General features: G+C 25.9%; 2 protein-coding genes across 2 annotated transcripts in view; one reads left to right on the forward strand and one right to left on the reverse strand.

Moving 5' to 3' along the window:
• Positions 1-25,420, forward strand: part of LOC127277218 (HIV Tat-specific factor 1 homolog) — a 41,616-nt gene that overhangs the window by 1,957 nt on the left and 14,239 nt on the right. The window lies entirely within an intron of this gene.
• LOC127277222 (uncharacterized) lies at positions 75-12,761 on the reverse strand. Its single transcript, XM_051298130.1, has 5 exons — positions 12,389-12,761; positions 3,288-3,572; positions 2,921-3,145; positions 2,137-2,353; positions 75-1,032 (listed from the first exon to the last, which is right to left on the reverse strand). The coding sequence occupies exons 1-5, from the start codon at positions 12,420-12,422 to the stop codon at positions 804-806; spliced, it is 990 nt and encodes a 329-aa protein (XP_051154087.1). The 5' UTR covers positions 12,423-12,761; the 3' UTR covers positions 75-803.

The raw sequence follows: 25,420 nt of genomic DNA on the forward strand, positions 1-25,420 counted from the left end.
AATAATTGGGAATTTTATTTAAAAAGTTTTCGAAAAAAATGGTTTTGTAATGAAATCAATGATATTTACAAAGGTATACATGAAATGATTTATTTTCTTTCTAACACAATCTATTTTTTTTTCACTTAAATTTGACGTGTTGAACATATTTACAAGTCAAAAAAAAACGGAAATTTCGTTAATCCATCTAAATTTAAACTTATCGCTATCTTTATAGATATAGTGGCAAAAAATGAAAACAAATTAAAGTAAATCAGTAATTTGACAAAAAAAAAACTGGAAAATATTTTTTAAAAAAATAATTTTCTTGTGATAATTTCGTTAAAATGCAGATAACAAATTCTATTGGCTCAAGAGACAGTTAAACACTATTTTTTTTTATTTTAAATATAGTTTTTTTTCTAGTTAGTTTTAATTTTCAAGCATATGATTTAATCATTGCTTTATTTCATCGACTAGTAGTCACTCTTTAGGGCAAGGTGATTTACTCAAATTTTTTTTTATTGCTAATACCAGAAAAAGGTGGAATTTGAAATTGAACACATCAATAAATAGTAACATTACTTTCTCTTAAATCTATGTAATAGCCTTCATTAGTTATCGTACGGGTAACTAAATTTTCGCAAAGGTCGTTTTCGATAAAATGCATTCTTGAACGTATTTTTTTTTTATACAGTTCGATTTTTCTCACTGTATTTCGTTTCTTTTTTTTTTTTAAATAAATCTTACGTTTAACGACTGGCTCCAATGAAATGGATGGTAAAATAAATACAAAAAACAATTTAGATATTATTCTTTTGTTTTCAAGTTTTTAGTAGAATTTGCTCATGAAAATCAGTTAGAGCATTGCTAATGTCCGCTAAATTTTGTTGACGTTGAATATTTGCTGGACTGTCGCCTAAAAATGCTCCGTATTCTTTACCCTGAGATGAAATTTGCGAAACTCGAGGGATCATTGATCCTTGATAGGTTCTGTCAATAGGATGATGACGCATTCTATCACTTGGCATTGCACCTGGTGCCATTCTTATTCTGTGAAATTTAAAATTAGAATTAGAATTTTGAAAATTCATTTAAATAAAATTTCATTCCTTTTTTTCGGGAAATTTTTCTCTATTTTTTGCTTCCTCGTGGAGGAAGCTATGTAGTCCTTTCGTTTATAAACTTTTTAAAAATGGTGAAAACAAATTTTCCTCTATATAGAAACATGTTATATGAGATCCTGATCAATTGTCCGGATGTATGTATGTGTGTGTGTATGTGTGTGTGTGTGTGTGTGTGTATGTGTGTGTGGATCGTTTTTGTGAACACGATAACTTTAACAGGTTTTAATGGATTTGGATAAAATTTGGTAGGCTTATTTAACACATTAATCTCTCAAAAATGACGAGAGGATTTTTAAAAATACCCCAAAAAAAAAATTTTATCGTCTTTTATCCAAAAAATTTTTTTTAATTGAAAAAACTTTTAAATCGAAAAATTTAAGGTAATATATAATATAATCGTCTTCTTTATGTCAAGATGAATCGATTGATATATATAAAGTATAGATTTGATTGAAATTTAAAGAATTAATGAAAGTTAAAAAATAAAAATTCTCATTTTAGCTAAAAAATGATGTGTTTATTTAAATTCATGTTTATATATGAAATAATTTTATTCCCTGCATTGAAACGAATTGGTTGGTATATATAAAGTATAGATTTGATTTAAAATTTTTGAGAATTAATAAAAATTGAAAAATCGAAAATTCATATTTTAGCTAAAAAATTTTGTGTTTTTTTAAAATTCAAGTTGATGAATAAAATAATTGTATTCCTTGCATTAAAATGAATCGATTCGTATATATAAAGTTTATGTTACACTCAAAATTAATTAAAATTTTCTTTATTTTTCAAAAAATTTAATTAATTTAAAACATTTTTAACTTGAAATTTTTTAAATCAATCAATTGAATTGGACAAATTCATTGCTTCCTTCACGAGGAAGCGAATTTTTTGCTTCACAGAATGAGGAAGCATAATGTTTATGAAATAAACATAAAGGACCCCCTCCTTGTTTTCTTCTATTTTGAATAAATGTGAGAAAAATTTACAAGATCTATAGAATTTTAAATGAGAGAAAATGTAATTTTACCTCGACGGTGGCCTTGATCCAAGTTTAACTCCGTGATTCCATTCCTGGTTTGGGTTTTGTTGTCTCCACTCTTTCTTCTCGTGAGCAATTCTGCCTTTATTTTGCCGATGTTTTTTGTGTTTATTTTCTTTTAAGATATTCTTCTTTCCCTTCTTTCTACCCCTTAGACGTTGATTTTCGGGGGCAAATGGATCGACTGTTTTCTTACGACGCCTGCCTGTGTTAAAGTGTAGAAAAAATTTTATTTAATTACTTTTATTCCGTTATTTTAATTTATTAAACATTGTTATTATATACCTAATTAAATTAAATTAAAAATAATGTATTTCTAAACGAAGAACTGAATGCAAATTGAATTTTCTCTTGTGAGAGTTAAAAGCATCATTAACCAATTATCGTTGCATCGAATTTAATATATTTAATAGCCTCCTTAACATTTCTGTCTACACTTTAAAATCTGTAGGTGGTAAGAAAGTATGGGCCCTTATATGTAAATTTTAAAAAGACAAACACAAATGTCTTACGGGAAAAAACCATTATGAGTCATGTTCATTTTGTATCCGAAAAAAAAATATTAAACGAAAACTTTAAAATTGTTTAACATTTTTTTTCTTTTGTTTGTTTTAATTTTAATATTCAAATTTTCTATTTTACTAAAAATTTAATAAATTAAATTAAATAATATTTTAATATTATACTTTCTTAAAAATAATTTTAATTCTCAAAATTTTTAATCTTAATTGAAAAAAAAAAAATGCAAAATGGAAATCTATTTTTAGCTTACCTATTCCACCTGCAGGTACTTCGCAAACATAAAATTTACTTTCGAAACAACTCTTTGCTTTCCACTTATATTTTGCTGAGGGATCCATTACAATACAACTGTAAGGCAGTGGGTTTTGGGGTTGTCTTTCAAAACTTTGAAAATCAATTTGCTTGCCCGAAGTTCCCCAAGTCCAAATTTTTAATTTATAATTATATATTCCACCTATCCATCTATCGAGTTGCACTGAAATTTAAAGAAAGAAAAAATTTTAAAAATCAAATACAAATAAAATATAAAAGAAATTATTATTATTATTATTATTGATAAAAATGATTTATTTCGAAAAATTAAATTTTATCTAACCGGGAAATGTTAAATTACTTACTAAATTGTTCACCCATTAGATGCTTTCGCAACATTTTATCCTTTCCATATCTATCGAGAATTGAGAGAGTGGCATTTCTATCTTTACAATGATAATGTGCTTCATTCCAGGGTGATTTGCCTGCACTTAAATAATAACAAAATCGTTTTAATCGAAAAAATCCAACAGGACAGGCGAATCTTCGAATTCCTTGTTCGTCGTGTTCTTTGTCGTATTCTTCCGAAATTCTCGGTCCAGGTATTGAATTATTGATAGTTTCTTGCTCCTGTAGTCCCAAGGTAATACCTAGGAAAAAAAAATAAATTCGTAAAATCCAATTTCTATTTAGAAATAATTTTTTAAAAATTTAGTCTTATCTCTTAAGTTAGTTTAGCTTTAAAATTCCTTTTTTTTTTTTTTTTTAATTTTCTGATTGGTAAAATTATTTTCAAAGAGAAAGTCGTCTCATGCAAATGGGAAAATTGCGGATAAATTTAGATCAAGATTTATTTTTATCCTCGTCCTTGATTGGAATTTAGCTTTATGTAAGAAAACCCCGCGTCACTCGAGAAATAAACAGAATCGCCTACATTACAGCATAGTGTAATTTATCGTGTATTGTTATATTCGAGACGAGCAACCTCGTCTGAAACAAAGGCGCAGCTGATAAATTGTTGATTCTCCTACGCCAGTTGATGATTGATGATAGCATTTTCTTTTGTCAAAAAAAAAAAAGACAAAACCATTTTGTATATAGCTTAAAAGCACGAAGTCAATTATTTCATGACTTTTTTTCCCAGTAAAAAAAAGTGTAGAATTTCCGTTCTAGTTTTTGAATACAAAGTTGTAAAATAGAAAAAAGTTTTTTTTTTCTTATCTTTGTTTCTTTTCTGTTTTTTGTTCTTTAAAAATCCATTAGAATAATAGAAATAAAAAAAAATATTGCGAATTTTTTAAGGTTGGATTTCTATTTAACTGATTTTTATGTATAAATTTAGTATTAAACAGAATTTTTATTAAAAATTCTCATTTAGCAGAATTCTAATTTAAGAGAATTTTTCCATTTAGCCGAATTTGTAAATTAAGTAATGAAAATTCAGCTAAATAAAAGCTCCGTGAAATAAAATTTAGTTACACAAATAATTCGGCTTAATAAAAATTCTTTTGAATAAAAGTTCTGCTAAATAAAATTTGGTTATATAAAAAATTCGGCTTAATAAAAAATTCCTTTGAATAAAAGTTCCGTTAAATAAAATTTATTTACATGAAAAATTCGGCTTAATAGAAATTCTTTTGAATAAAAGTTCTGCTAAATAAAATTTGGTTATATAAAAAATTCGGCTTAATAAAAAATTCCTTTGAATAAAAGTTTCGTTAAATAAAATTTATTTACATGGAAAATTCGGCTTAATAAAAATTCTTTTGAATAAAAGTTCTGCTAAATAAAATTTGGTTATATAACAAATTCGGCTTAATAAAAAATTCCTTTGAATAATAGTTCCGTTAAATAAAATTTGTTTACATGAAAAATTCGGCTTAAGAAAAATCTTTTTTAATAAAAGTTATGTTAAATAGAAAATAATTTTTGCAAATTAATTTTTTTTTTCTTTATTTGTGATTGATTTGAATGACGTGGGAAGTGATTCTGAATTAATTGGAAAAAAATTAATAATCTAAATTGTAGAATATAATTGAAATTTGTTCTGGAATTTCTTGGCTTTATCGTGATCTATAAAAATCAAAGCGTCCTGGTTCCATATAGCGATCGTCTATGTCGATGAACTTTACTTCTATACTTGACACTCGAGTTCATATACGAAAGAGATTATTGCTTAAGATACGTGGCCATACAGTTGGCGCCTAAGAGACTAAACAGTGCGGATTCTCACCTAGTCTTTCGTGGTCAGAGAATGTTTACCATTACACTCTTCTCTCTATAATATCTACTACGTGTTAGAATATTAAATCTCGCATGTGAAAAATAAATAAGATGCTGTTGAAAATAAAAATTAGTTTTCTAAGCCACATTTGTTCTTCATCATAAATATTATAGATTTCTTCTCATCATTTGTTATAGATTTCTAGGTCATGGATGTCATTTCAATTTTTATTTCTCTCATTTGGAATTGCAAATTTTGCTTAGAGTTTATGGTTTCTCGGGGGCGCATAAATTTTCTTATTTAGCACAAATTTCTCGTGTTTTAAAAATCTATATTTGCGAATTTTGATTATTTGAATGAAATAAATTTTTTAGTTAAGCTAATTCATTCTTTTCCATTATAGATCGATGGTTATTAGTTTTTAGTTAATGGTAAAAAAAATTTACGTAAAATTAACTATTTTTAGCCTTCCATTTTTCGTTATATATTTCAATTAGACGTAACCTGCTTACAAAAATGTTAACCGGATTTCTTTTCAATTCAAAGTAAATTATTCTGTCCATCAACGTTTGAATGCCCTATTGTAAAAAAATAACCGTTGGCAGGGAAAAATCAAGGTTTTAAAATTTTCTTTCCGTCTATTCAAACCAAGAGAGATAGTCGATCCAATAGCCTTTTATAATTGAGGGCGTCAACCGCAGGCATTCGCTTTTCTAGTCTTATAAGCGAAAAACTCAATATTTTGCTTGAAATTTTTTTTTTCATACACTCGTATTTTGAATTAAAACTTTTGTATTTCAAAATTATTAGAGATAAAAATTCCGATAAATGTCAAAACATTCTTCTTTTTTAATATAACTGGTTATATATATACAATATAAGTAATGATACTTATTTAAAATTCAATTGGGTCAGTTATAAATAATTATTTATTAATATATACCCATTATGGTAATATTCGATTAAATAATATTTATTGTGGTTTAAAACGAACAGGCGGTCTATATTGACGTTTCTTCTTTTTTTTTCTCACTGAGAGTAAATGTAATCTTGTTGGTCTGTTTTGTATACATATATATATATGAAGTAAAAGAGATTAAACCAAGAGATAAAGTTGATCAGTTGTTGCAGTATGAATTTTTCATGATCACACTTATCAGAACGTGTTCATTAGTAACTATGTCTAACTCAGAATTAATTCTTAGCATTCTTTTGAAGAAATGTCCACACCTGTGGAAACAAGTCAATACACTCGACGAGAATGATTATTTTTAAAAAAAAGTAAAGAATAATCACTTTGGAAAAAAAATACTTTCGCTTAAATAAAAATTGTCGATTTCTAAAAGATTTTTCTAAATCATTCTAAATAGAAAGAATGTCAATTTACATGAAACAGCAAAAGGTTTCACTGTAATAGCAACAATTTTAATTGTTTCAGTTAAATTTTTCATACTACACTGAAAAACAATTTATTTGATTAAAATAATCGATCTATTATCTAGTAAATATTTATTTGTATTAATTAATTATTATTTGAGATGATATTTGTTTCAAATACAAAAATAATTGGTTAGTTTATTTAATTGAAAGAAAAATTATTTAGAATAAAATTATTTGGTTCAAGTAAATATTTATTTGATAATAGTCAAGTAACCGATTATTTGAATCAAATAAATTTTTTTCAATGTATTTTAGTGAAATCTTTCGCTTTTCAAGATGATTTTTTTTCCAAAGTGAATTGAATATAAGATTGAAAAAAATAGTACCAGAATTCATTAGTAATAATAGTAATTGAAAATTGAAAATAGAACTTTGTAATTTTAGATTGAATTTCATAGGTGAAATAATATTGAAATTAATTTTCAATATTATTGTTTCATTCACATTTTATGATTATTTTAAGCGAAAGTTTATGTTATAGTCCATATATGAGTTCTGAATTTATTATTTTCTTACGCATGCGGAAGCTGCGAGCAGTCAAAGGCATCTTTCTCTCTTCAAATCAAATGTATATATGTACGAGACGTGAATCAATTAAGAAACGAGAGGCGACTGAATCTCGAATAATTTAAGATAGAGGTTAAAATCAGAAACGAAAGTTGGGATAGGTCGTGGTACTTTGGTTCTCTCTAAAAATAGATATACTTCCGCTTATATATATATATATATATATATACGCTGACTCAGCATCCTATAATAATCAAGAATCGCACCTTCATTATCATTCATAATTGCTTATATATATATTCTAATTTCTCACTTTGTCACTACTACTACATATAACGTGGGATGATAATTTTGTAATATTTACCCAGGACTGAGTTTGAATTATAGATAATTTCATCTAACTTCTATAGCAGACTGAAAAAAAAAATTATTTGATTCTAATAATCGTTTGCTTGATTATTATCAAATAAATATTTTCTTGAACAAAATAATTTTTATTTGCATTAAATAATGTTTATTTGAATTAAATAAGTTTTATTTGAATTTTTGTATTTGAATTAAATAAGTTTTATTTGAATTTTTGTATTTGAAATAAATACCATATAATTGACTCAAATAATAATTATTTAATTTGGATTTTTTATTTAATACTAATAAATGTTTATTTGAATCAAATAATTATTTAGTACAAATGAATACTTATTTGAATTAAATAATTATTTAGTACAAATAGATATTTATTTAAATCAAATAATTATTTAACAAAAATAAATATTTATTTAATAATAATAGTCAAGTAACCGACTATTTGAATTAAATAAATTTTTTTTCAGTGGAGCTATTTTTAGAGCTCATTGAGAAACATTTATTGAAACTTGAAGAAATTGGTTAAATCAAATTTAATTAATGTAAATTTAATTATAGATTTTACATAATTGATTATGAATTGTGATTATTTGAAATTGTTTCTGATGCCACGTGTATGGAATGAAAAAGAATGTCTAGGGGGGAGTTTCTTCTTGTATGATTTACTGTAATTGAAAGTCAGTAGTTCCTTCTCTAAATATGTTGGTAGATAATAATGAAATGGCTGAAGGATACTAGGGAGGCAGTAGACTTTAAAGAAGAAGAAGAAGAAGAAATGAAAGTCGTGTTTTCTTACGTTGCACGTGTATAGTATAATTATGAGTATAATTCACATAGATTTTAAAAATGCTCTCCAAATAATGTGACTATTCTTTTTTTTTTTTTTTGCTCTATAGTTTTTTTTTTAAAACATCAGAAGCAGTTTTTGAGTATATTATTGAGTATATTTTTGAGCATATTATTGAAGTCTATTAATAAAGTTAGAAATATAAGTCTAGGAATTTTTATTGCATAAACTATTAAAGTTCAAATACATTTGGCATGTGTAGAAGCGTATTGCTATTGATGAATACCAGAGACTATTAACCTTCGTCGCAAAGTCGCGTTAGTCAATTGGTGTATTTGATCTATATCTCCTTCTTCTCGCACGATAATTATCATCGTTTTTGACTTTTACGAGTTCATATATTTACTTTCTTTGGCGGTTTTTGTTTTTTTAATTCTTCTTCGCGAAAGAAGGAAAACAATGCACAGAAATATAGTGCACATTTCCTTATCATTTGATTATTTTAAATTTTATTGTTAAATTTAGAATAGATTTTTATATTAAATATAGATTAATTGTGTGGTTTATTTTTTTTTTATGAATTTAGTAGTTCAAACCTCATTTTGAAATTTTACGATAACCACTAAAAGTCGTCTGTGTCTTATTCTTGTTTTACGATGATGATTTAAGAACATTCTCTGAATGTATTTTTCTCGAAAAAAATCGTTTCTCTTCAAATTTTGAGGTTCCTTGTTTTCTAAAAATTTCAAAATTCTTTCCAGTGCTAAAAATGTTATTCAGTTTCAAATTTCAATTTTTAAATGTATGGAACTATATAGGATTATATATAAAAGTTTTTTTTCACCCACTCTTTGGTCGCTTTTATTTGTATGTATATATATATGCAATACAGTACAAGGTTATATTTTATCTGCTTTTTATTATGAAGAACACCTTAGCTTAAGGCATAAAGCTTATATGTGCACTTCATGTGCATTCAATTCAATGACATCTCAAAGATTAAAAAGATGAAATAAAAATGTGAAAATCGTATTTTGACTCTAGGCGCCGGAAATTATATTTTGTATTATATTAAAAAAGAAAAAAAAACAGATTATTTTCGAAAATATATGGGGAAAGTGTTTAATTTTTTTTTTCATTCAACTGAAATGAAGAAAACTTTTTTTTTTTTTTTTTTTTGCATAATTTACACAATTCGATAAATGAATAACATTTAAATGACAAAAATTTATCGCAAGCTCATGTAAAAATGCAGTCATGTTGAAATGTATTTGCAGTGACCCGATAGGTAGAATACTTGTCGGCTGTCGTGTTTGTTGAAAATAGATTACTTGGGAGTTTCAATGCTCTAGAAGACTCGTCCTGATTGAACTTTTCTTTTTTTTTAAACATTAACGAAAGAAGACGTTAGAGCGAAAAATTTAAATAAATAACGAAAATAATTTTAAAAAAGAATTATAGAAAAAACGAATTTTAAATTATGAATTACGTTGCCAAAAATAAATAAATATTAAATAATATTAATAATAATAATAATAGTAATAACAATAATAAAAATAATTATGTAAAAGATAATTTTCGAGAAAAATCTTAAGAGGTGGAAATATTTTAATCGATGATTTGAATTCAATATTTGTTTTAATCGCATCTTGTTTCAAATATCATTAGTTTTTATGTGTTTTTTATTTGCAAATTAAATTTTTTTTTATAAATGTCACGAATTTTTATATCAAATATTCTTTTAATTAAATGTCTAGTTTTTGGATAGTTTTTTTTTCTATTATGAATTGATGTTTAAAATGAATTGCATAAATTTTTATAATATTCCGTGTATTATGTAATTTTGAAATTTGCATAGATCATTGACTCATTAATTTAAAATCTATCATTTTGTTTTTTAATTACAGGAGTATAGACGATTTTTTATTTAATTCCAATTTTATTCTCAAATTTCAAGTTTGCAAATATCTAGTTTTTATGATTTTATATTAGTCGCAATAAAAGTTGATTAGATTTTAGATGTTTTTTTTTTATTTAGAACATTTGAAAAAAAATTTTTGTTTGAAATATAATTTTTAATTTTTGTTATTTCTAATTGGCAAAGCTTGTCGAAAATTAAGGGTCTGTTTTTTTTGAAAATAAAAATCGCGATGATATAGATAGGAACTTTTATAGGCCTTGTGCGACTTTTTTTCTCATTTTTAAAGTCCCTTATAGAATACGACCATCGTGTGAACGTTCTCTAGACATCTTGGGGACTTTTATCACCTCTCAGATGTCTGTCTACAAGTTTATAAAGAAATTTCGCGTATTCTTGTGTGGCAAGTCCTATTGAGTCTGTTTTTTTGTCGTTATTTTTATTACTCCAAAATTTAATAAAAAAAAAAATGTAAATATATTATTTTTAACAAAAAATTTTATTTTGCTATTAAAATACCACAAACTTAACATTTGAATTTTATACAAAATTTACTATAGTTTATTTTATTTGAAATATCAATTTTGGTTGAATTTATTTATTAAAAATTAGAAAATATTAAAAAAAGAAATATTCTTAAAATCAATGTCGTTACTAATCGGTTAAAATAAAAAAAAAATTGTGTGTAAATACAATTAGTTAATTGGTGAATAACATTTCTATTGATAGAAATCTTTGCGATATAGAGAAAATTGATATGATTCATCTATAATATTTTTATATTATTAATAAATATGTCGTATAAAATGACGAAGGTATGCGAAATACCTAAGACGTTTTATCTTCTCTATCGTAATCATTTTTATAGAAAGGAATAACATTTGAATTTTTTTTTTTTAATTTAAAAAAAGAAGGTTTAGTGAGATGTTAAAATAGTATTTTGGTGACATCGCTATTCTCAGAATCATTAAAAATTATCTCGAATCAGATTGCAAGTAATGATAAGGAAAGATAGTGTAACACAGTAGTAATTTCTTATTCAGAATCTTCAATCAGCAAAGAATAGAATTTCTCTTCAGTATAAACTAGATGATTTTCATCTAGTTAGTCAGTATATCAATATCAGATTTGATGACACTTGATATTTAAAAATTCTTAAATTAAATAGATAAATCTTTTAAATCCGCTATTTCAGTTTCTTGAACTATTCATTCTACTAAAAAAAAATTCTTTAGCACTGTACAAATATTAATGTCAATCGTATTTTTAGTTTTAAAAATTCTAGAAATAGTTTTTTCTCTAGATAATAATAAATTAAAATTTTCAAAAATAATATCAAATATTTATCAATTTTTTGTAAATTAATTTAAAAAGAAAATTATAGGAATTAATTATGAAACTAGGTCGTTTCTTTTAGGATTTCATTTAAAAAAATTTCCACCTCTTTTTTAGATGTAATTTTTTTTTTTTAAAAAGATTAATTTTTCGTTTTAACTCTTTTTATTGTGTCAAAAAAACAAATATTTATATAGAAATATTTTGGCTGAATGGATTGAAAAGTTATTTTAATTCTTTATAGTTTGTTCGTTATCAAAAGTAAACCTGAATACAAAACATGATGGCGTTGCACCAATTTAATTACTTTAGCCAGAAATGTTTATCTTTTATTTTATAGTGTTTGCACTTTCTTTGATGTTGCCATGAAGCCGAGACTTATGGATAATAATTCGCGAATCAAAAATGCTTCGGTTTTTGAGGTAAAAAAAAAAATACAATCAGGGGACATGTGAAAAATTAGAATTCTAAGTTTGACGGGTTTTATTTATTTTTGAACATGTGCACGTGTCAATCATATTGTGGCATCATTGTTTAAAATCTTAAGTAAATTTCTCTTATCTGATGATAAAATTAATGAAAATCAGTTATCTTTTGTTTAATTTTAGTTTTCTTATTGAAATATTAGTTTTGTTTAATTTTTTTCTGTCGCTTATTTTTTTAAAAATATTTTTTAATTCGTAGGTATATTTTAGAAATAGTTAAATTTAAATCTCACATTGAATAATAATTATAAAATATCTTTTAAAATAAAAAAAAAAATTAAACAATACTAATAAATAATAAATAGAAATAGTAGAAATAATAAATAAATTAATAAAAAAAAAAAATAAAATTTTTTTAATAATTTTTTTTTTAATAGAAGCACGTGGTGATTAATTTATATTACCTGCGAGGCACACGAGTATGATCCAAATTTTCATTTTGTTTAATTTTTTTTTTTTTTTTTTTTAATGGCGAACTTTAAACTTTATCACACTAATACTGTTCGAAATGGAATTATTAAAAGCACAGGAAAAAAAGTCCACATTATTTATGTGCCTTTGACACTTTTCAAATGAATGAAAAAATTGTTAAAAAAATTAATTTTTCAAAAAATTTTATAAATGCCACAATGTTTTGCTTAGAGAAATATTTTTTTTTTTTTGATAATTTATGATGAAAAAAAATATATTATCGATTTATTTCGTTGATAATCATTGATTGGAGCTTCCGCTAAAAATGAGTGTTCACTGTTGAAAAGTCCGCGAGAGACTGATCCAAACTCGCACTCTTTACACGCCATGAGCTTTCCATCCTAACCGGTACCTTCCCCTATATATTCTTGTATACTACATTTTAGACCAATCGAAAATCATTTAATATAAATTTCTTGATAATTAAAAAAAATTCTTTTTAAAATAAAAATTATTTCTTTTTTAGAGGAAAATTTTTTAAGTTTATTTTAATTAGATATTTTTGTATACAAAAAATTTAAGATTCTTGCGAGGTAATTATTAATGATTAAAAACCAGTTTATTCATGATTATTTGGAAGAAAAAAACTGCTTATTTTAGTGAAAGTCATTTAATATAGATTTATAATTTGCTGATGACACGGTTTTAATTTTTATTAGTCAATTCTCGAACTTGTCTTGTTTTCATTTTTTATTCTCACGGTCGTATTATTGCATAAAAGTATATTTTTATGTTTAATAAACAATTATAATTGTATTTATGTAATATTATATTTTGTGAAATCTTTGTTGTGAAAAAAAAAATTAGAAAACTTTATACAGGGTGATTTTTAAATTGTTAGAAATTTTTTTTTTTGTAAAAAAATGTAAGGCTTCAATCTGTAATGGTCTGTTTTATGAAAATGAATTATAAAACACTTTTTCACTGTCGTGATAAAATTTATTTTATTTTCGTTTACAAAAATTTACCAGAGCTTTCGAAACGTGATTCACAATTCTATCGGCGTCACTTATACATTATCATTCTTGGAGTATTCGAAACTTTTTGATTCCGGTTTTATCCCACCTGGAACAATTTAGTTTAAATTGCATCATTTCTTTTTGCAATTAATATAATTGCAAACTGAAAGTTGACCACAGTTGAAAACATGAGGTCCGTTAATTAGAATAATCATGTGTCGTTTAAAAAGTGACATTTAAAAAAGAAATTATTATTAATTAAAATCATTATTTGTAATATTTTAATCTCAATCGATTTTAATTTCAATTCTTCTAGTATATATATTATTTCAAAGAAATTGAATTAGTCTGACATGATGGTTTATGTTTTCAATGACAAATCGAAAAATGATATGCGAAAACTTTTGCCGCTATATAATAATTTGCTGTTCGCAGTTTTCGCACAAAATTCCAAAGTTAGGGAAGGCTATTTTAATTGCATGCGGTATTTCATTCATGTCTTCAGCAGAACTTCCCTCTTCTATCTTGTTTCTTGCTTTAATTTTCGAAACAAGCTATAACGAAATTGCGAACCACGTTTTATTCATAGGCTTCTTCTTCTTCTTCTTCTTCTTCGTTTGTTTCGATTCAAGACGCTCTCTTGAGGAGAAATTTCCAAATTAAAAATTGAAAAGAGACTTGAGTTATATAGTAGTGCCACTTCAATTAAAACTTGATATAAGTCTCAGCAAATATTTATATTGAAATGAATTATTCTCTCTTCGAACTTTTCTTTGTCGATAATTTAGATTTTAATGGAAACGTTTTTGTACAAAAATAGAAAATAATAATAAAAAAAAAAATTGGTTAGGTCAAAGGTTAGTCTGCAAATTTATTTACACTCAGAAAAAAATTTGTTTAAAACAACCAAATTTTGATTGAATCAACCATTGTTATAAAGTTATCCAAACTTTTGGTTTGAATCAATCAAAAGTTTATTTGGTTCAATAAAATTCTTTCTTCATTCGAAATTTTTTTTTTTTTTTTTTAAATAAATCAAACGTTTATTTAGATCAAATAAATATTTATTTGAATCAAAAAAACTTTTCTTTAAGTGTAGGTTGGAAATATATTTTTATGATCTTAATTTTTAGGTTTCTGAAGAGTTTGAAGCTCAGAATTTTTTTTTATGTTGGTATTTATTAATAAATTACATAATCTTGGATGAAATAATAACAATATATATGTTTTTTTTTCTTAAATTGCAAGGCTATAGCTGTCACTTTGAAATCTGAAACTAGCCTCCTTTTATATTATTCTGTAATCTCGCGCTAAACCGGAAGTTCTGAATAAATACAGAATAATTTGTTGTGAGAAATTAAACAAACATTATTAGGTCACACTTAATCATCATGAATTATATTTCTGGCGCCTTATATAATTTCCTTTTTAAATTAGTATAATGAAGGTTATTTATTTTTATTTAATTTGTTAATAAAATAATTCTTTTTTTAATAAGTAATTTTTTCTGGTACTTTGTCGCAGTGAATGGAAAAGACATTTAATAATAGAGTAATTAGATTTTTATTTATAAAATTTCGTTGATTGAGAAGCCACCCTGTATATATATATATATATCGGGAGTCGGCACCAGCATCTGTATAGGATCACTCCGAATAATTTCGGACTCGAATAATGCAATTTGAGTCTTTTGAAGTTGCCGACAGACCAAAGGCGGTTCGATGGCAGTATTTTATATATCTTCGCTTTTTTTTCTTGGGATCATAATTGCAGATAACTACAGAACGAATCGCTACTAAATGTACCTTGCCAAATCGTTTGTGTGTTTTAAGGACACATGATGGGATTTAATTTTGATGAGTTTCGCACTTTATCACATTTATAATGAACCATAAAATCAAAAAATTGCGGAAATCAACAATTGTAATATTGTTTTAGAATTCTTTTTTAAATTTACGATAAAAAAATGTCCCATGTATTGACCACTGAAAATTCATGTGGAAATTCCTGTGGAAATATCTGTTGGAAATTTCGACAAATTTTTTGGGTTTAGTTTAGGTCTCGGTTTAGGTTCATAATTGACAATGAAAAATTGTGCCATAGTATTAAAAGAGCGCAGGTTTTTCTAGGGAAGATATGCTTTTAATTTATGATGTAATATAAACTTGATGCACCGAAAGATAATGTTTAATGCGACATTTGCACTCTGTGTTATCGTATACCTCGTGGCTGCCTGGACCTGTCATAAATACACTTTCAGTTACGGTTTCAGATAATTCCTCACGCTTATCGGTAAAAACACTTTCATAGGTGCCGTTGTGATATTTGTGAACTTATAATCTACTTGTTGGCGCTTTAATGCTTTACACACTCATATACATTAAAAAATTATCCATATAATATGAATTATTTAAAAAAACCTTTACAACACTACAAACAAATTTATTTGATTCAAATAATCGATTACTTGGTCTATTATCAAATAAATATTTATTTGCATCAAATAAATAAATGTCCCAAACATAGTTGGTATATGAATAAAATTCTTTTTTAATTCATCATAAAAAATTTTCAATCACAGTTGATAGTCTTGTATAATCACAATGTCACAATAAAGCACCTGAGACGTAAAGAATTTTTAATTTAACGCTTTTATTTTTTGCCTCGACACCGGTCTCAAAATCTTATTTCGCAATTTCCTCGCACTGCTCTTAAATTATTGTGCAGATAAGAAATATAATGAAAATAAACTCTTTCTATAGAATTGGCTATTCCTCTCAAAATGAGATTACTTTTTTACATACCGCTGTACGAAAATAAAAGTTAATTATTTGGACATTTATTGACAAATACAGGATCTTCATTTATTTTTATTATAGTGACATCCATTGTTTTGGTTATATGGTACATTCATATTTTGAAATTTGGATAGGAATTCCGTTCTTATGATTGAAAAACAAATCTGATTATTTTCAAAGTATCAAAATTTTTAATCGCTAATTGAAAGTAAATCGGAGAAGGAAGAAATTCTTTCTGAGGATACTGAAATTGTTCTGAGAGATGTGACAATAATTAAATCTAACAATTGGCACGTAGCCGAGTACTTTCGTCTCTGATGATATTTTCGAAGTAGAATCTTGCGTGTGTATATGTAGTTCTTGGTATCATCATTTTGTTTAATCCAAACATGTCTATTAACTCCTGTGAAAAATCATTTCTCGAAGCTCCTTATCTTTCAAGGTTCATTTGTGGAATGAAAAAAATATTTTTCTTTTAATGTAAAATATAATTTTATAAATATTTATGCAATTTTGAAATATTCTATATTTTTTCTTGTCAGTAATCTTCTATTGGTAATTAAAAGAAATCGATGTTATTGGTTTCGAGGCATCTTTTCTCCTATCATGTAAGTCATATTTGCATAGAGAGAAGTTGGTTTTTTTTTGTGTACACTGGAACGTTAAAGAAATTAACATAACTGAAAAAGATAAGTGTACAGTCCATTAGATAGTTTCCATAGTCGTTATTGCGTAATTTTGATATACAACTTTTCGCCTATATATCTTCCCATTTAAATCATATTTATATTCTTTTCCTTATGAGTTCGCGAGAAATTAATCTATCTATAGAAATTAGATGAATTTCCAAACAGAATCAATTTGCAAGAAAATCATTTCTGGGTCATTGACAAATATAACTTTATGAATTCGATATAATTTTCTTGATATTTCTTAATATATAAATGTTTCTTAACATACAGATGTTAACATATATTATTCTCGAAATACACTTGTCTTCGAGAATTTATATCAAAATTAGTATAATAATGAAAATTGACAATTGAACTTTGTCATTTAATAATAATGTCGACAAAATGGTATTTGTTTCAAATACAGAAATTGTTGCTTCAAATACAGTTTATTTAATTCAAAGAAAAAAATAAAATTATTTGGTGCAAGTAAATTATTTGATAACCGATTATTGTAATCAAATAAATTTTTTTTCGATATGCAATAATTGTTTTTTATTTTTTAAATTTTTCATGACGGGTAAATCTTTTTTAAATCATTCTTTTTTTTTCATCGATTCGTAATTTTGTTTTCATTTTTATTTCAATTAAACGGACATATATATGTATATAAAAAAAATAAGTTTAATTAATAAATTCATGCCGTTGCTCTCATGTCCAAATATGATTTATATTTTTGTATATGGAAAGTGGGTCACTTTCTGGTTTTAATTAATTTGTTCGTTTTCTCATGGGGCAAAATTTTTATTAATTGATTTTGACAGGCGCAAAGGTGATCGATATTTATGGATTATAATTTTGAATTGCAACAAAATTTCTATTGATTGTGACGCTCATTATTAAGTCAGTTAAGGTGCTTTATATACTTACCAAACACGAGGAAGTGTCTTCGAATTCATTAAAAACTTGAAAATTGTCGCGTTAAACAAATTTAATTAAGGCGGATCCCAAAAAAAAATTTGAATTTCCTAATTATTAGCTGAAAAAAAAGTTAGCGATACAATGTTTATTAAATCTGAATTAAAAAATAATTATTAATTATAAATATTATTTTTTATATATTTATTTAATATATTAATACTATATAAATATTACAATTAATTATTATTCTTATTGTTCTGTTTAAAATGATTTTGTTTTTGATTCTTTAAAATCGAGAGTAATAATTTTGCAAATTTATTTTCGTTCATTCATAGCTGTTATTTACGGTTGATCATGAATGAAAAAGTAATTTGATTATGACTCGTTTTAGTTGCTTTTCGGGACGTGATCGAAATACGTGATGTCTAGAAATAGCTCAATCATTGCATTGCTAAGTTACTCGGTTCTCTTGTATATAGGGTCAACATCCCAGGGATCTTGTACCGAAACGAAATTTTTTCAACGTGCCAATTGATAAAGTATCAAATTTTACATACGGTAATTAAAATGATTTTCTAATAAGATTAGTGTGAAATTGCATTGTATTGTTTTCGAGATTTTCTTGTCATTTCTAGATATTCTTTAATTTTTATTTTTCTTTTAAAGAATTTGAAATAATGAACTTATTAAGAGAAATTAAAGTCTGCAGCTGTTTGTATTCGTAGAATGATTTTTTTTTGTTCATTTTTCATGATGGGACCAATTTTGTAACCAGTTTTGTGTCAACTTGCGTGAATTCGTACTTTTTGCACGTATCCTTTCGTGACGTATCCTGGGTCCTGTGGTTTGTTTTAATTTAATGCACAACCGAAACACTTTCGAGTATATATATAGGTATATATCAGATATACTAAGAAAATAAAAAATAAAGAAAAATTGCCAAAGCGTAGGAAGAAAATTCACGAGGCATTGCGTTTCAGATTTATCGTTTCTTGCGAATCTCATTGAAAAAGTAACACGTCCCTGTTTTGAATTTGTTTTCTTTTAACAAAATACGCGTGACTCTTTATTGAACTTTATCAAGCTCTTGTGCGGTTACTGTGAAAAATAACGATTTTCCGATTTTGGAATACAAATACGATTTCTAGATTTTTCGAGGTTTATTATTTCTTAGTGATAAATATTATTTATTGCTAAATTATCATTTTAGACATTTTTTTTTGTAACAAAAGTTTTTTCATAGGAAAAAAAGATTTACCTAGAACAACGAAAGGTTTAACTAGAATAGTGAAAGTTTTAATTAAAGCAATAAAAGTTTTTGCTATTCTAGGGAAACCCCTTTTGTTGTTCCAGGTAAATTTTGTTATATAAATAAATTTTTATTGGAGACATTCGAATAAATTGTTGATAAAAATAATTTCATTAAACATAAAAAAACAATGATATTTTTGTATTATTTTTCGTATAAATTGTGAATTTTTGGTATATGCATTATAACTTCAATTTTCTCGAGTCTCAAATGAAAACGGCAAAGGCTTTCGTGAAATATTTCTTCTTTTGTAAATGTCGAGAAAATTTACAGTCTTCCATTATTACTTTTTTCTCTGTTTCTTATGGGCGAAGCTTTCTTTAGCTTTTGGAGCCACTTTATATTCACTTCTAACCTTTTAACTTATCACAATAATCGTTGAATTTAAGAAAAAAAAGTTTCCAGGTGATATTTTTTATAGACTGAAAAAAAATTTTTTATTTGATTCATTTATAATCGGTTACTTGTCAATTATCAAATAAATATTTACTTGAATTTTTATTTGTATTAAATAAACTGTATTTGAAACAAATGCCATTTATTTGATTTACAATTAGTATTTTAATGATGAAATTTAAAATTTATTTCTAAAATTTTTAGAAATTATTTTTCTTTAGAATTTGATTTCTGTTAAACACGACATGTTTTGTAGCACAAACACAATTTTATTGGAAAGTTGAGGGAATTCCGAAATGTGCCAGTACGTGAGTCGTATAGACGAAATATAGATTTACGTGCTGTTCATGTGACTATTGTTGTATAGGATTTATTTAATCGTTTTGGAAATGAGGGGGAGGGGGGAAGGTGATTTTAACTCTGGGTAAATACACATTGAAATTGAATTGGTTTTACGTTTATTATAAGAGTTGCACATATGCGTGTGCAACAAATAGAAAAGTTACGTGAGTGAGTCACACCCAAACCATTTGCCTCTGGGTAATATTCAAGTTTTCAAATGTGCTTGTCCGACAGGTTGGCCAGATGTTACGTTACGCTTACCGATCCTCTTTCTCTTATATTTTTACTTCGTTGCATTCGCCATAGGACAGACAAAAAAAAAGTCACAGAAATTTTTTTATTAAAAAAAAGAAATGAATTTAATTAAATTGTATCAAAACAAAATGTAGAAAAAAAAATATTAAAATTGAAATCTTAATACCTAAGGTTTTTTTTAAATATTGACGTCTAATTAAATAAATAAGAAAAAAATTAATTAAAAATAATTAATAAAAAAAAATTGAGTGACAATTTTCCCTAGCGCATCTTGAGAATTGGTGATAGATTCTCATTATTACGATCTATTTCCCCCTGTTATAATTACTGTCGTAGGCTTCATGATATTGTGGGAACACTTTGAAAATACCTATCAAGCTAATCATATTAACTGTCGTGAATCTAAAATTGCAAAAAATCTTTAACAATTAATTAGACACTAATTAGCTCGTACACGCGATATCCAATAACATAGGAGGAAGAGACAAGAAAAGAAGGGGGAGTTGCTATAACAGACACACTTTTGTTTCTCATTAATATACCCCTTCGATACGACTCGATCATAATTTATAAATAATTCACGAGTAAATTTAAGATACGCTGAATTCAAGCGGAAAATTTAGTTCCACGTAACTATTTTAATTAATTAATTCGTTGTTGCTATGTCAAGACTATATTCAAATAATAATTATAATTATAATTACAATAATAAAAATGAAAAGTTAATAATGGAATTATTTTGTAAATTAATGTTAAATTGGGGGCATTTGTAAATAATTTAATTTTAACTTTGAAAATTTTAAATTTTCATATGAGAATTTTTTTTTTTTCTAAATCAGAGAGCGATCGCAATCGACATATATTGATCCTTTGGCTTTTCATCGATATATTGACCTCCGTTTAACCTGAATGAAATGATTGCATGCCTTGCTTTTGACCCTTACCTCTCTCTTTCTCCTCGTGAATCGACCTGCAGATAAATTATGAGGACATATATCTTTTCGATTTTCATAATTTATTTTCACGGTATGAGAGACAAATTCTCAGATATTGAGTTTTGCTTTAGGTTATCGTTAATGATTTCTCGTTGAAAATTCCTTTACCCGCAATTTTTTATATAATATACTGCGAATCAATATGGAGAATTTAATTTTTTAAATAATTGAAATATTTTATATTTATTATTTAAATATTTTCTTGAGAATTTTAGAAATATTTTCTAGTTTCAGAATTAGTTAGAATTTTGAAAATTATTTTTAAATCCGTGTTTTAATATTAGGAAAAGATTTTTTTTTTTTATGGAAATCCATAAGTGGCTATGGATCCGGAACTGTATACTCAGATTGTATATCTATAAAGGTCGATCTACTTCCTAAAAATAAAATTTACGAGTACGATTCAATTGTGCCACTTGAAAAATTCTCCATAAAATCTATAGCCACTCGGCGCGATCTGTTCCATATAATTTGTGATAACGATAATTTTGAGTACATTGACCGAGCTTTTTACTGTTACGTCATTTGCTAAAATAGAGTTATTCCATATTCAATTGATAAATACAATCGAGAGAAAAGTTTTGTTTCAACTAAATATACAATTTTTTTGTTTGTATTAACACAATTTTTTTTTTATTTGAATCAAAATTTATTTGTTTCAAACAAGATTTGTTTGTTTCAAATAAAATTTGTTTGATTTAAAAAAAAACAATTATTTGATCTAAATAAATATTTTGTTGTTTTTTTTTATTTTATCTTTTATAATAATTATTAATCGAGTTTATCGAATGAAGAATGCAAAAAGAGAATTTAATTCCGAAAAAAATTGCTAATTTTAAAAATAGAACAACCGAAAATCAACAGTGGCTATATATATGAGATATGATCAGGATTATTTTGTGGCACGTGGCACAAGTTGGCAAATGAAACCTGTATAGTGATCTCTTCAAAGGGGAAGTAGTGTGTGGCTTGAAAATATTGCGTAGGCCAGCACGCGTCTAATCAAACGAGTCTTGAATATCTATTTAATCCTTTGCTATTTTTTATATGTAATAAACCATTCGATTCGCTTTAAATGCTATATGCCAGACATCTTCTACCTCCCAAGGTGCCATTTCAATCTTCTCCATATTTATCCCATTGGAATTTTTAACTTTCAGTGTTCATCCATAATCTCTTATTTTAATGCCTTTCGATTTCTTCTGATTTTTTTCTTACTTTCATATATGAATATGTGATTGCAAAATTCAATAAAGTTGTCCCTTATTCATGAGAGAAATTGTACATATTATTCCACTACGGAAACTAATAAAATAATACAATAAATACTATAAGTCTTTTGACAGTCCTGACAATCAGTTCACTTTTTTTAAAGATTTGATTTTGGAGATTTATATTTTATAAAATTTATAAAAGATAATTTATAGCGCAATCGTGTGAACCATATAGATTAGAATTTACAAGACATGATCCCATCGCAACATGCATCTCATATCCTGTTAGAAGATTATAAACGATAAAAAAAGTGTTTGATGTGTCTCTAGAGTGTTCGAAAGATAATTTTTGTACACGTCATGTTGTTAAGCGATATTCCGGTTTAACGAGAGAGAAAGAGAGAGAGAGAGATTATATGCAGGTGCATTTGGTAAGCTTGTAAAATAAATGTGTGACAAAGCACATCAATATAAACACGATTACGTGTCATGGAAAGTATTATATATATCGTGATGATGCAATGAGACGATATTAATTCGAAGGCTCTGCAAAAGAATGGGTTAAACCATGCCAAAGAAATTTGCCTCACCTTTCAATCATATCTTTACTTCATCTCCATATCGTATCAGTGTATCTGTTTTTCTTTCAGTATATACATATATGTCATTGTTGTATCCATTGAAATGTTTTCTGATATTTTACTCCATTGCTTTTTCTAACACTATGTCCAATGACAACTATATATATATACACAGAGAATTCCGTTATTCTTTATTCTTATGGAAATCTTTGCATTTTTGCGTATAACAAAAGCTGTTTTTTTTCCTTATAAGGAATGGTATTGATAAATTGTATTCATAAATCTTTCCGAAAAATTTATTTTAAAAAATGGTTTTTTACGCACTGACAAAAATATAATTTTACTATACTTACAAAGTAAAACTAAAACTTTTGCTTTGGAAATAGAAAAAATTCCGACAGAAATTCTAGACAGTTTAAAATTTACTTTAACAGTATATAGTAAAAATGACTTTATTTTTGTTTTCCATTTTTCTCTGTGCATGATGAATAAACTATTTCCATTTAATAACATGGAAGTGTTAGGTTTATGGAAAAATATTGATTCCTCACTATTTTTTAGTGAATTATGAAGAAAATTTACTTCAGGCCTTAAACGATTCGCAATGGTTTAGCTCATGTCCATTTCAAATTAGCAAGGGAATAACTGTAATTTGCTTATAGTACTTCCTTTAACATTTTTTAAATGTATTTTTCAGCCTCGATTATGTTATAGTTATACTTTTAATCGTGTCCATAACCACACCTTTTATCGGCTATATAATTATTATTCCGCTTCATTTTTGTCGAATTAGAAAAAAATAATAAAGAAACGCATTTTTTATTTTCTAAAAGAATTCATCGTTTTTCGTTGTTTAAATTCGCACGATTTTGTAAATGACACCAGCGAAAACGAAATTATAAATTAATCTTTCTCTTGTCGGAAATTTAATTCTTGGTCTTAAAAAAATGATGTAATTTATCATTCAGGTTGGAAGTGAGCCAGGTATTATGCCTAGAGAATTTTTGTTTGACTTACAGTAAAATTTACTGATCGTTATACATTAAAATTAGAAAAGAGGGTATTAGCTGCGAAAAGAATTGCTTGGATAAAAAAATTGCGAGAAATAATTTTATCTTTCAATCTTGATGTTGCATTTTTTTCTAATATATATAAAAAATTGTTTATTCTTTAGTATTTAGTAGATGCTGTACAAATAATTTCTCTGTTGCACATTATTTCCCTATTTATTTTTCAATTTATAATATATATCTTTTTATTCATACGCGCGTTAATGATATGCAGAAAATTAATTGATCTTTTGGAAATTTTCCATATTATTAGAAATTCAAGAATGTAGATTCGAATCTAAACACGTTTTAGTTCCTAGTTTACTTTTCACTCGAGATATTTGTGTCTGGTATTAAAAAAAAAGTAGTGTACTTCACCTTCAATATTTTTTTAAATAATGTGACGCTCCACGAGAAAAGGTACCTTAGAGGCAAAAAATTTTAGGTTATGTTTGTGATTTTTGAAAATACACTAGGATATTAACTCTTAATATAAAGTTTAACTCATCATTAAATCTAAAATATTCAATAAAAACTGATTTTTATTTCACATAATTAAAAATTAATGTAATTAAAAATAAAACAATCAATCTAAAATTATTACTGAACATAACCTAAAAATTTTTTGCCTCTAAGGTACTTTTTCTCGTGGCGCATCATATGTATATTATTTTTGCCTTCTTTTTTAATATATTCCGAAAAGAGAGACATATATGGTAATTTTTGCATTAGGGGACTTGAATTTAAGGTTAAAAAATTAACATTCTATATTTTTTTAATTTTTTAAAAATATTTTTAAAAATATTATTTTTCTCCTCAAAATAAAAAGAAATTCAAATATGAGATTAAAACGAGTAAAGTGATGAATCAACATAAAAAAAATTGCTTTCGTCGACCTTGCAATGTTACACCTTAATGTCTTATTCGTTTTTCGATTTTTCGTACAAAGTAACGTAACTGACGCAGGCGTGGGTGAATATCTGATTCACACTCTTACTTCACGCCGTTGCGCTAAAACAGGCGAATGACTGTATGTACATTTAGCAGACGGTTTCGTTATTGTAACAGATGCTATAGTTGCTATTCAGTAAATGTGTGTAATATTCCACGTATCTTTCATTGCGCGTTATATTTTTACATCCTCGTCGTATCTATATGCACTATTTCTCTCAATGAATATTATTTTCACTAATCTGATGATTTATCATCACATTAAAATAACTATAGAATAAAATAATCACAGAATATCGTCAAAATTTTCATAAAAATTAATATCGATAATTCTTTCAAGACACATTGACCGAGAGAACTGAATTTTGGTACATTTCAGTAGTAATTTTTTCTATTTTCGAAGCAAAAATTGCAAGAGATGGACAATAGTTTCGGACAGTTTTAGGTTTTACTTTGTAAGTATAGTAAAAGTTACTTTATATTCTTTTTCCGTGTACATGTTATTTACGTATGTTTTTCTGTTG

The sequence above is a fragment of the Leptopilina boulardi genome, unplaced genomic scaffold (assembly GCF_019393585.1).
Source record: "Leptopilina boulardi isolate dan_hultmark-lab unplaced genomic scaffold, ZJU_Lbou_2.1 LbouV2_165, whole genome shotgun sequence".
Classification (NCBI taxonomy): Eukaryota; Metazoa; Arthropoda; class Insecta; order Hymenoptera; family Figitidae; genus Leptopilina; species Leptopilina boulardi.

Coding starts and splice junctions, on each gene's coding strand:
- LOC127277222 (XM_051298130.1), bottom strand. CDS start 12,422: ATGAAAATTTGGATCATACTCGTGTGCCTCGCAG. Junction 3,146..3,287: donor TCTAATGGGTGAACAATTTA/GTAAGTAATTTA, acceptor TTTAAATTTCAG/TGCAACTCGATAGATGGATA. Junction 2,354..2,920: donor AGTACCTGCAGGTGGAATAG/GTAAGCTAAAAA, acceptor ACTTTAACACAG/GCAGGCGTCGTAAGAAAACA.